General features: G+C 48.9%; 1 protein-coding gene across 1 annotated transcript in view; it reads right to left on the bottom strand.

Moving 5' to 3' along the window:
* Window positions 1-8,412: 8,412 nt before the first annotated feature.
* The window catches only part of LOC101994300, a 47,011-nt gene continuing 42,967 nt past the window's right edge, over window positions 8,413-12,456 (bottom strand). The window contains exon 5 of the mRNA XM_013350480.2: window positions 8,413-8,600. Within this exon, the coding sequence (XP_013205934.1) occupies window positions 8,413-8,600 (188 nt within the window). The remainder of the gene's footprint in view (window positions 8,601-12,456) is intronic.

Here is a 12,456-nt window from a genome sequence, read left to right as displayed (position 1 = left end):
TGCCCTGATAGGTTAAAACATAAGGTGGGAGGAGTAAACAGAGCAGAATGTTGGGCAGAAGAGGAAGTGAGGTCAGAGACTCGACAGCTCTCCTCTCGAGGGCAGACGCCTCAGAGAGACACGATGCTCTACTCTTGCGGGCAGAGGCGAGAGCTCTGCTCTCTGAGGCACACGTGATGAAGCTCTGACCCAGGATGGATGTAGGCTAGAATCTTCCCGGTAAGACCGGTGCTGCACAGATGATAAGAAATGGGCTAGTCCAGGTACAAGAGTTAGCCTAGAAGAGGCTAGATAGATGGGCCAAGCAGTGCTTAAAAGAATACAGTGTCCGTGTAATTATTTCAGGGTATAAGCTAGCAAGGTGGCCGGGGTGCGGCTGGGGTGCTGGGGACGCAGCCCCACCGCTCCTATTTCAACAGGTCTTGATTAAGGTTTTGTGATTGTGTAGTTCCTTTAAAAATGTAATGTGTAATTAAGAAATATAGGTTATTAGATAGCCATCTCTAATAGTCAAGCTTGTAGTCATGGGCCTCTAAAGACAACGACTTGGAACTCAGAACTTACCCAGACAAAGCTGATCTTAGCCTGGCAGGTGTGGGGGAGGGGTGTTTTCCTAACACGTGACCCTGAGCTGGTAAGAAAAACAACCCCCTTGGTGGGACCTCCAGATAAAAAGTTTTTGCAGCTCAATAAATCTCTCCACAAAACAATAATCCAAATCAGACCAAATAAAACTGAATTAGAAAAAGCCCAGGTTTAATGGATACCAAGGCTCACAGGGAGGCAGGGGAAGGAAGACCAGAAAACCACATGTTTGTTCTCTGGGTTGCTGTTTCAATACCATGTGGGACTGCTTTTGAGCATCTCTGAGTAGGGTTCACCATTTGGTGGGCTTTTTCAGAGGTGGAGTCTGGACTGAGGCAATGCCCAAGGGAGGCTTGGAATGGATCTTTCGCCTAAACAGTCCAGACTCTTTGTATATATGTATGCCAGCAGCTGGGGTGAAGCCGTAACCCAAACAATCCAGAGGGCGCCAAGGCCAAATTGCATGCTACAGCCCTGCTTGGTAAGGTGTAAGAGTCTCTATTTGGTGTGGTATATGTTTTGAAGACATTAACAGACATGCAGAGTGTCTAAGGCTTTGAACAAGTGGTAGGGTCAGAGTCCCAGAAGAGAGACCATTGGGGAAGGTGTAGCCAGTTACAGTGAAGACCTGAGTAGTGCTTCTCAACAATGTTTTATTATTTATTCATATACACAGGCTTAGATACAAACTGAAACATCTCATATGTCCACAATGCAGGTATTAAGTACAGGAGTGCCCAGGCAATCACAAAAGAAATGTAATCACTGGCATACCAACTCATGCAGAACCCCACCAATGGATGGGCTGTATTATCATATTACCTACAGAACATACATTAAAAAGTGGTAGCTTCCAAAGGAAAAAGGGATGGAGATACAAAAACATACTATGTAAACCAAGGAACTGATGTAATTTATGAAAAGAGTCTGAAAGCTTATGAAATGCCTGAAGGCTTATAAAACACATTTAAGCATTTCAGACAGGAATCATGTAATTTATCAACTACTCAGTCCTTGAACAAACCTGCACCCCCTCCTCTGGGCCCTTAAGCTCAAGAGGTAGGTGCAGTCCAGATGCTCAGTAGGAAACAAGAGGTTGCCTGCCTTGGATCCCAGTCACAAGGATGGGCTGGGAGGCTTCACTGCTCCAACTCATGCAAAACCTGAAGGGAGGAAGGATGGGATGAGGACCACCTAAGGATCACAAATCACTAAATCCCTTTCCTGACTTGCTTCCCTTTCTTCTTTGTCTCCCGTAATTGAAGATTTGTCACTGACACAAGTGGACAGACATATTCCTGCCTGTATCCCCACCTCCAGCCTCACATTCCATCATTCCTCCATCACCGGCCACCAACCTACTCCTGTCAGGCTCATGGTCTCTAAATATAACCTTCCTGATGTCAGGAAAACTCTTTGGATTTCCATTACCCAGTCCTCCTGGCCTAGATACATATGCACAGGCACACACGCATGTGTGTAAGACAGAAAGAGAGAGAAAGAGAGAGACACAGAGACAGAGAGGAAGGGAACACACACTGGTGTTTCTTAGTAAGCGCTGGTATGGAAAGTCAGAGGACAACCTGGGGTATCAGTCTTTCCCTTCCTGTTTAAAGGTTCTTTGAGACCTGTTTGAGGGCTTTAACAGAAACATGGTTTAAATGAGGCAAACAAAAGCCTCTAAATATTTTCCTTCTGTGGTTCCTCACCATGTTTTAGGATGCTTGCCTTTAAAACTGCTGTTTGAGGTGCTGACTTGAAGCTTGTGAAAAACTGTCAGATGAGTTTTAGCTTGGGATTAAGGTGGTACTCCTGACATTTGAGAAGAGGCCCTAAACATACTTCTGCCATTTTTAACTCTATATCTCTGTGAAGCAGCATCCTGGGCACTGATGATTATTAATTAAAAGTACCAATCAACTCTGAAAAATGTATAAGATACTTTATGCCTATAGTGTCCAATTTTGAGGTAAGATTTAACACTTTGGGCAAAATTGAACAAGCATGTCCATTTACTTGGCATTCACATTTATCTTTAATAAATGGAAAATTATGTACACCAAGGACTAGTATTGAAGTAAATTTCTTTATAGTTTATTGTCTGTAAATGTTTTGTTTGTATGTCTATCCTATGTACCTATATACGTGGGTCCTGTAAACATTTCTTCAGTTGGAAAGGGGTTTCAAGACAGGAAGCTTCAAGAAGCCCTGGCCTAGGATTCCTCTCCCACCCTTGCCAGCACCCTGTGATCAGCCAGCCACCTCTCCAGCTTCATCCTGACCCTTCCATTCCAGCAGGTCTTTCCAGGGTGGCTTTCTCCTATACTCCCTAGGCCCCATTTGCCTCTATGCTTGACATTATCCAGCCTTACTTTCCAGAGACACTAGAGGTTTAGTTGGCTTCTTAGCTTATGAGGCCCTTGCCCTCTGGGTGGGCCATTTGAGATTTGGTGGCAAAATACACCTTGAGGAGGAACCCAGGCTGGACATCTAGATTGAGATTCTCCCTGAGACCAGAGACTATATTTTCTTCCACTTATGTCTTCTGCAGACCACCACAGTGTGCAGTAGACTGGGGACATGGGACCTGGGTGAGGAAGCAGTATCCTATTTCTTCCATGTAACATGGGGTGATGGAGGAGGGTCATTTGTCTATGTGTTGCTTTCATTGGTTAATTAATAAAGAAAGCTGCTTGGCCTGATAGGACAGAAAATTAGGTAGGCAGAGTAGACAGAACAGGATGCTGGGAGGAAGAAGGCAGTGAGACACACGCTATAGCTCTCCTCTCCAAGATGGACACAGGTTAAGATCCTTCCCGGTAAGCCACCACCTCGTGGTGCTACATTCATTAATAGAAATGGGTTAATCAAGATGTGAGAGTTAGCCAGTAAGAGGCTAGAGCTAATGGGCCAAGCAGTGTTTAAAAGAATACAGTTTCCATGTAATTATTTTGGGTAAAGCTAGCCGGTGGCCAGGAGCCGGGGCGGCAGGAATGCAGCCTGCCACTCCTTCTACAATGGGGCCTGCCCTGGGGCAAGTGCCTGCAACCCCCAAGAGCCTCGGTCTCCTTCTCTCTCTGGACATCAGGATACCAGCACAAAACTAGAGGAGCTGAGCGTTCTCCGAGCAATCCTCAAGTGCCCTCTCTGAAGTCTGCTCCAGAATTCTGGGGTAGCCAGCCCCAAAGTCATTCAAACTACCAACTTACCCCCATGTGCCCAGCTATGACCAACTTGCCACAAAGCCTCCCATCTCCCACCCATTTCCACCCCATGGTCCTGTTTAAGAAGCCAGCTACCTGGTTAACTGTGGGTCTGGCGCCAGGTCCAAGAAGAGTTCTTCAGAGTCATCAGGGCTGCTGCAGCCTCTAGTATCTCCTCACACTCGGAGGTGGCGGAAACTGAGGCCTGGTCAGAGGCAATGGGGTCCTATAAAGAAACAGGTGTGAGGAGAACAGGAGCTGGGCACCCAACACCTCTTCTCAGAAGTACAAATGCCCTTTTAGTGCCCAGCTGCTCCCAACCCCTAGGTGGTCTGCTCAACATATCCACTTAGCTCCTCCTGCCCAACATTCTGGAGCCCAAACTTCTCTGCAGGGACCTGTGGCTCCGGTGGATGATGCTCCATGGAGGAACATGGCAGGGGGCTCTGATCCGTGCATCTGGAAAGAAGAGGTGAGGGGATTAAACACTTGGATGGGTGGGCAGCACCAATCCATTGAGACTGACAAGGTTTCTGCAGTACCAGAAGGTAGGAGTCCGAAGGACTGTGGAGACCTTAGACCGCATGCCTTGGACATGTCCTTTATCCTGCACAGCCTGTTTTCCTTTTCATACCCCGTCTGACACGTTTTTCCTGAGACATTAATTGCCACAAGCCCTTTTTAATTCTCTCCAAGATACACATTGAGGAAGACATCAGGGATCCACCAGTTTTTGCATTATAATCTACAAAGTCCCTGCAGAGATATGGTGGCCTTCTGTTTAAAGGGACTGGTTCTTGCCAGCATTTTGCCCAGCTACCACAGATAAAGAAGCCCAGAGCACTTCCAGGAGGCTTACTTGCTGGCCTCTGGACTTCCCCTGGGCCTCTGTGGCCCCCGCCACCATGATCCTAGTTTTCATCAGGACCTTCTGTCTCACCCATCTGTAGCCAAGTGGAGAAACAGTGCCCACGTGTTGAAAGGCCCCCTGTGTGGCAGGCCTTGTGCCGGTGCTTTCTTCAGTGAGAGAGGTATAGGATGCTTTTGACAAAATGCCCACTAGGAAATGGATGCTTGGAAAATAAAGTCACTTGTACCAAGTCTATGGAATAGGAACTCTCAAATCAGGAGAGGACCCTGTCCTTGCCCCCACGGTCTGACATGCAGCCTTCTCCTTCCCACAATCATCCCCTTCCTGCTTCTCCTACTGCAGCAATCCCGGGTCTGGACACACACTGACAGGAGACACAGCCGGCTCCATGGTCCCTCTCTACTCACGGGTTGGACAAGACAAAAGCCTCATGGAGCTCCATGGAAGGCAAGGCAATCAATTGCTGGCCCAAGGTCGTTGTCATGTAGGGTGCAGGTGAAAATGCTGGGGGCCAGCAGAGGGATGGAGATCCTTGGGAGCTCTCCTGCAGAGACAAGGAGCACAAGGATTGGGTTCCAGGCCAGCCAGGAAGAAAAGGGCTGGGCAAATTTTAGGCTGAGGGCAGGAACCCAGAAGAGCCTGAGAACCCCCCTCCAGTCTCAGCATGGTCTACTGGCACTGAGGAGACTGAGGCCCAAGGGGAAGTGCCCTTTCCCAGGGTCACACACAAGGCTGTGTGCTGACCAAATGGTAGAGGTGGAAGCCCTGACTTTAAGACACAGCTGAAAGGGACTTGACAGTGAAAGGCAGGAGCCGCCCACTCTAGCAACAGATTCTCCTTACCTCCTGGGTGCTTGTGAGGGGCAGGACTTCAGGCTGGCATGCAATGTTCTCATTGTCAGCTGTAAAAAGACCACCAATTCCTCCCTGCTGAGTGCCCACCAGCCTCTCCCGCAGATACTCACCCCCATTCTGAGAGCTCCTCATAATGGACCTGCTCAAAGAGCCCACCCCAAATCTCTGCTTCCTGCCAACTAGTGCTGTTATCATTGACACCATGTCTTCTACCTGGGGCACTGAGGTCCAGGGTGCACTAGCTCAGGGTCACACTGCAGTTCTCAGACAGACAGGGCTGGCTACATAGTTGCTCATGCTGCACTTCCCTCCAATCAAACCCAGGCTCTCTCCCCAGCCAAGGACACTCACTGGGACCGCTTGCTTTGGCAGAGGACTTCTGGCCCTGACAGAAGGGTTTCCAGGCTGCAGCCCTAGTTGTCTTTGGTGGTCGAGTCTGTCTTCTCTTCTCAGAACTCAGAGCAGGCAGGGCCTCGTCCTGCTCCCTACAGTAGGCGTTTGAAGGACTACTATTAGTTTTGTGCAAAGGGGGCCTGACCGCCTCCCCAACGCACACAGTGTACCCAAAAGGAGGCAGCACACCTGAGACACTCAAAGACCTGAGAGTATGAGGGACGGAATTTTCACCTGGCTTGGGTCCTGGTGTCACAACCGTGGCCTTTGCCAGGGAGGTTTGAAGGTTCTCTGAGACCAGGTCCAGTGACCGATGGGGCTCCAGTCTCGTTCCCCATGTTACATTCCAAGTTGGAGGGCCAGAAGCAGACATTCACTTGGTCGCTTTGATCCATGGTTCTGGGGTGAAGAGCAGAAATGCCACTGTACTCCCACGGCCACTGCATCTCCGTGAGTATCCCCCATGCCGCTGTATCCCCATGTTCAGAGTGAACCTGACCCCCTCCTCTACCTAGACACCATACTCATGAGGACGCAGGTTACTCACCTGGCCTGGATTCTGGTGGTACAACTGCAGCCTGTGCCACGGTGGCTCGCACGTCCTCTGAGGCCAGGACCAACGACCAGTGGGGCTCCAGCCTCGTTCCCCATGTTACATTCCGAGTCGGAGGGACCACAGGCAACATCCACTTTGTCTTGCTGCTCCATGGTTCTGGGGTGGAGAGCAGAAATACCACTGTATCCCCATGGCCTAAGAGTAACTGCTTTTTCCAATGAAAACAGTAACATTATGATGTTATGGAGAAAGCTGGTGCCAGGAAACCTTCCAGGAATCTACAAGGAACACCCTAGATAAGACTCCTAGCAATAGTGGAGAGGGTGCCTGAACTGGCCTCCCCTCATAACCAGATTGATAGCAGCCCTAATTATTATCATAGAACCTTCATCCAGTAACTGATGGAAGCAGATGCAGAGATCCACAGCCAAGCACTGGGCTGAGCTCTGGGAGTCCAGCTGAAGAGAAGGAGGAGGGGATTATATGAGCAAGGTGTGTGTGTGAGTGGTCAAGATCATGATGGGAAAACTTACAGAGACTGTGATCCTAGCTTGTGGGAGCCCACAGACACCAGACCAATAGCTAGGGGGGGGGGCGGCATGGGACCGACCTAGACCCTCTGCATGTCGGTGACAGTTGTGTAGCTTGGCCTGTACATAGGGCCCCTAGCTGTGAGACCAGAATCTGTCACTTGCACATAAGCTGGCTCTTTGGAAACTATTCCCTATAATGGGCTACCTCACTCAGCCTTGATGCAAGGGGGAGGGACTTGGTCCTGCCTCAACTTGTTGGGCCACGTTTTATTGACTCCCATGGGAGGATTTACACTTTCTGAAGAGTGGATTGGTGTGGGTAGAAAGGAGGTGATGGTAGAGAGTGGGAGGAGAGGAGGAAGGGGACACTATGGTTGGTATGTAAAATAAAATTTAAAATTTAATAAAAATTTTGGAAAGGAAGAGTAACTGCTCTTATCTTAGCCAAAAGAAAACAAGACAAAGCAAAACAAACAAACAAAAATGACCCCTCTCTGGTGGCTAGAATCTTCCAATGGGCTCTCCACTACTGCTACTACCAATTTGTCCTGCCATGGTTTCCCTTGGCCTTTGTCTCCCTTTTGTACTTACAGAGTCTCCACCCTCATCTGGTTGTCCACTCCCCCATCACCTCCCCTCACTATCACTCCCAAGAATTTCTTGGCGTGGTCTCCTTTACAGGGTCGATCGCCTCAGACTCAGGCCACACATCCACACAGAAATACACAGGAAGCCCCAGGACTCCCTCAATGATCACACCAAAGCCCAGAAGCTGACAGCTGTCTTCCCAGGTGCCCTCTATCCCTTCACTCCCCACATGGGAAAATATTCACCAAGTACTCAGTAGTCTCATGGACGCCCAGTGTTTGATTTCCTTTCTTTCTCCCTTCGAGTTTCCCTCACAGCACACTTTAATCTTTATCACCACCTTGTTCTCCCTTTCAACCGATTATCCTTTTGTCCCGCAGACCACTCCCACACCTGCCCATGAAATGATATTGTCCTTCTGAAGGCAGGGGACACGGGAGTCATACCTACCCTGGAACCTTGGGTAGGGGGATCATGACTGAGAGCTACTTGAGCTAAATAGTGAGATGCTGGGTTTCAAACAAACAGTAGTCTCGTGAATTCAATCCAGATCTCTCTCTGTTACATTCTTTTACCCTTTCTTCCTTCTTAGCATTCTACACGGGACAGATGCTTGCTGAAGCCCATGCAGAGTGCCGGGCCCTGACCTTTCCCAAAGACAAACTATCCGCCAGACTCAGCTTTCCGTCGGCTCGACACAGGCCCTCTTCTTTCACCAAACCCACATTCTCTCCCCAGTTGTACACCAGTCTTGCAGACGCGCCTCGACACTTCGAAGGTTGGGACCCTGTTACAGCTGCTTCTCTTCCCTCACACCCTCTCCCTGCCTCAATGGTTCTGCGGGATTGCCAGACGGCCAGGCAACCCAGAGATAGTGCTCTCTGAAGGGGTCGGGCCACGGCCCGTAGGGCCTGGGCATACATAGCCTGTGTGGGTAGAGGAACCGGGTTGAGGTGAGGTGCGGTCTTCCGGGTTGTCCCCGATCTCCAGCAGGCTTCGCCTAAAGAGGCCTAAAGCTGAGGGAAATAGACACCTTAGCGTGAGGAAGAGAAGAAGAAAAAGGCTCAGAAGAATATTAAGGTCATACTTAGAGAAACTCCGCTGGCCCTTCAGAAAAAGGGGCTTGAGCCCTCGAGAGAAACCGCAGCTCTGGTCCTCGATCCTCTCTCCTCAGTCCTCGATGGCGACTGGGCGATATTTGGCTCCACCTACTGCCTTGCCACAGAGGCCAATGAGCTTCCAGCATGTCCCTTGAAACCCGCCCCCTGGTGGGGGCTCTGAGACCCACTTCCGCCTACAGGGGAGGTGGAGCCTGTAGGCTATAGTGGTTAGTGGTGTTCACTTAACTGATCCCGCCTTTAGCCCTGGCGGAAGAAATTAAGATTTGCATCCTCTAGAGGTGGTTCTGAAAATTGCTTCCATTTAACAACGTGAGTCTCTGCATGTGTCTGCCTGAGTGTGCATGCAGTTTCAGTAGTAGGTCTACTTGCTAAACTGTAATTTGCCCTTTGAAAGTCCAGCATGCAAGCTTGTCATGGACTCCATCCGTCCTCACATCATGTTTTCTCTTTCAGCAGTAGCCATCGTAAAACCCTCAGAGAACACTTGCGTGTCTGGGAATGCTGTTCCCTCTGACTTGTTTGAGACTGTCTCTGAGTTCTCTTTTCTATTCCAGGGATAAATCCCATGGTTTCTCTGATAGTTCTACACTGACATAAGTTTTTTTTTTTTTTTTTTTTGGAAACTGGGGTCTGGAAGGGAAGGATGAAAGGTCTTTAAGGCAAACTAACACTGGCTGGTGGTATCAATCACAGGAGTAGAAGTGTCTCATACTTGGGGATCTACTGGATAAGGGAGTGTAGGGACAGAACAGTCTGGGGTAGGAACCTGAGAAGTTGTTAGAGTGAGAAGAAAGTGTGACTCAGGAGAGCACGGGGGGCTAAGGTAAGTGTGGCCCTGAAGCGGCTAAGTATATCTGGACCCGATAAAGGTGCTGGGTAAGCAGATATCACTAAGAAAGAATGAGAGAAAAGTTGTCCTGCAAGGATGCAGGGCAGTGGCAAAATTTTAAGTGGGGAAGAATGGGTCCTATCTACTCCCCATAACTGACATTGGTGAGAGGAACGTAAGGCCCCAGTGAGATGTTAGAACAGAATAGGTAGCTCCCATGTCCAAAATAAAGGTAATGGTCGTACCTGCTACCTGTAGCTTTACCCTAGGCTCAGGTAGGGTTATGGGATATAATACCAAGTCTGGGCAGCATCAATCATCTGCAAGGCTGAGAAGTTTGAAGGCTGGCACAGTTTCACTTGCTGATGTTGGTGTGGCTGGGCCTCCATGGCGTGGCATAGAGGACAACCCGCATGGGGCCATTGTGATTTCCACGGTTCAGGTTGCTGGCAGATAGGGCATAACCTCGAAGCAGTGATGGAGGTGGGTCTTATATCTACCTGTTGCTTTCATTGGTTAATTAATAAAGAAACTGCTTGGCCTTTGATAGGACAGAAAATTAGGTAGGTGGAGTAGACAGAACAGAATGCTGGGAGAAAGAAGCAAAGTAAAGCAGTCGCCATGATTCTCCCACCTGACACAGACGCAGGTTAAGAATCTCCCTAGTAGCCGGGCAGTGGTGGTGTACGCCTTTAATCCCAGCACTCGGGAGGCAGAGGCAGGCGGATCTCTGTGAGTTCGAGACCAGCCTGGTCTAGAGAGCTAGTTCCAGGACAGGCTCCAAAACCACAGAGAAACCCTGTCTCGAAAAACCAAAAAAAAAAAAAAAAGAATCTCCCTGGTAAGCCACCAGCTTGTGGTGCTACACAGATTATTAGAAATGGGTTAGATCAATATGTAAGAGCTAGCCAATAAGAGGTTAAAACTAATGGGCCAAGTAGTGTTTAAAAGAATACAGTTTCAGCGTAATTATTTCAGGGCATAAGCTAGCTGGCAGCCAGGATCTGGGTGGTGGGATACAGCCCCACTGCTCTCATACAACAGAGGAGGCGTAGTGCAATATCGTGCTGCACGACCATTTAGACCACACTTGAAACAGCTTGCCTGTGAGGTTGACTTAGGCAGGGCTCCATCAGGGTAGAGCCTTGTGATTGGCTTCCCTTGTCCCCCTTCCTGTGACCTTAGCACAGCTGCTAAGGCCTGGGCCTGTAGATTAGCTGCCTGTTGTAGCCCTGTCTGTTGGGAAGACTCATCTGTTTCTTCTCAGGCATTAAAAACTTTAAAGGCCATTTTCACCAATTCCCGTATAGGGATTTAGGGACCCTCCTCAACCTTCCTTAACTTTTTTCTAATATCTGGTGCTGACTGAGAAATAAAATGGGTAGCCAAGCTGGGGAGGCTGAATCTAGCCTGGTATATTGGAACATGACCTCTTGTCATATATTTAAAAAAAAAAAACAGCTGGATTTTCATCTGCTAGCTGTATAATCTCTTGGAGTTTGTCAAATTAACTACTTTTTCCAAGACCATTCCCATACCCTGAAGGAGACAACAAGCAATGATGTCCAACCTCTGTTGGCGGCTTTGGCCAGGTTGGTAGTCCCAGTGTGGTTCTGCGGCTGGCCCAGCCATTTTTCCCACAGGGATGGTACTGTCTATCAAATGAGTCTGGTCTGCATATTGCCTAGCTGCTACCTGAATTCTATTTTGCTCCTCGGGGACAGGGAAAGAGAGGACTGTGGAGAATGTTGCTCCATAGTAGGGGGTTGGGTAGTGTGGGCTTGAGGGAGTGAGGGAGGGGCCGGTGCCTCTGGCTTCATGGTCCAGCTGGAATTGTCAGGGTCCCAATTTCCAGATGATGGGGAACTTGGAGGTGTTTTGACTCTAGTGACCAAGACTGATGCCACGAGACACTGGCTACTAAGGGAAGGGCGAGAGTGCAGAGCCCAAAAATCATGGTCATATGTAAGCTCTGCCCATTTGTCCTTACGGTGACAAAAATTTTCTAGGTCCCAGAGGACAGTAAGCTCAAGACTTCCTTTTGGTGGCCAATGCATCCCATTGTCAAGATAGTATTGAGCCTAAATCTTAGTGCATAGGGAAATTAGCTGTTTGGGACAGATTATATCAAACAGCCCCAATTTATAAAGATTTTGTAAGAGGCATCCCAGGGGCAACAGTGGATCTGGCTTTGAACTGCAAGTGACCATTTTAAAGTCTGCCTAACCCCGTGGCCTAAGTCTATTACAGCAGGTCTGCTAAAATAGCTCTTAGGCCTAATGGGGTCATGGAAATTGGATGCTAGGTGTCTCTAAAGCAAACAAAGTCCATCTCACTTAGACCCAGTCTTGTCGGTCTAGCCTCTGTGTTATTCTTAAAAACGATCCCTGAGCGGGCTGGTGGGGCCCGCCATAAAACAAGCGGCTACAGTTTCCCACCAGCGGGAGGGCACATGCCGCACGGGCAGTGGCAGCAGGTAACAGACACATAAACACAAAAGATAGGCATAAAGATAAAATATTTATTACAAGGAGAGAGGGAGAGAGAGACAGAGAGACAGAGAGAGAGAAGAGATAAAAGGAGAGAAAGAGATAAAAGGAGAGAGAGAGAGAGAGAGAGAGAGAGAGAGAGAGAGAGAGAAGGCGCATGAGCACATCAAGGAAGCAGAAAAGGAAGGGGCCAAGATGCCAGTGGGCAGGTCAGAGGTAATGGGAGTGGGCATGGCTTGTCCCTTAGCAACAGGAAAGCACAACACTCTGAGCTGAGATCAAACTCTTGGCCCATTGCTTCCACAAGCATCTGATAATTGACCAAAGTAATACAAATGGATCCCGTCAAAACCCTATAGCATAGACAAGAAAAAGGGACTCACCAAGACGCAGCCGCTATAGCCCAGGAGCCAGAATTAGTGTGATGTGGAGA

The sequence above is a fragment of the Microtus ochrogaster genome, chromosome X (assembly GCF_000317375.1).
Source record: "Microtus ochrogaster isolate Prairie Vole_2 chromosome X, MicOch1.0, whole genome shotgun sequence".
Classification (NCBI taxonomy): domain Eukaryota; kingdom Metazoa; phylum Chordata; class Mammalia; order Rodentia; family Cricetidae; genus Microtus; species Microtus ochrogaster.
The sequence above is the reverse complement of the archived record's forward strand: the minus strand, read 5'-3'. Positions and strand labels throughout refer to the sequence as shown.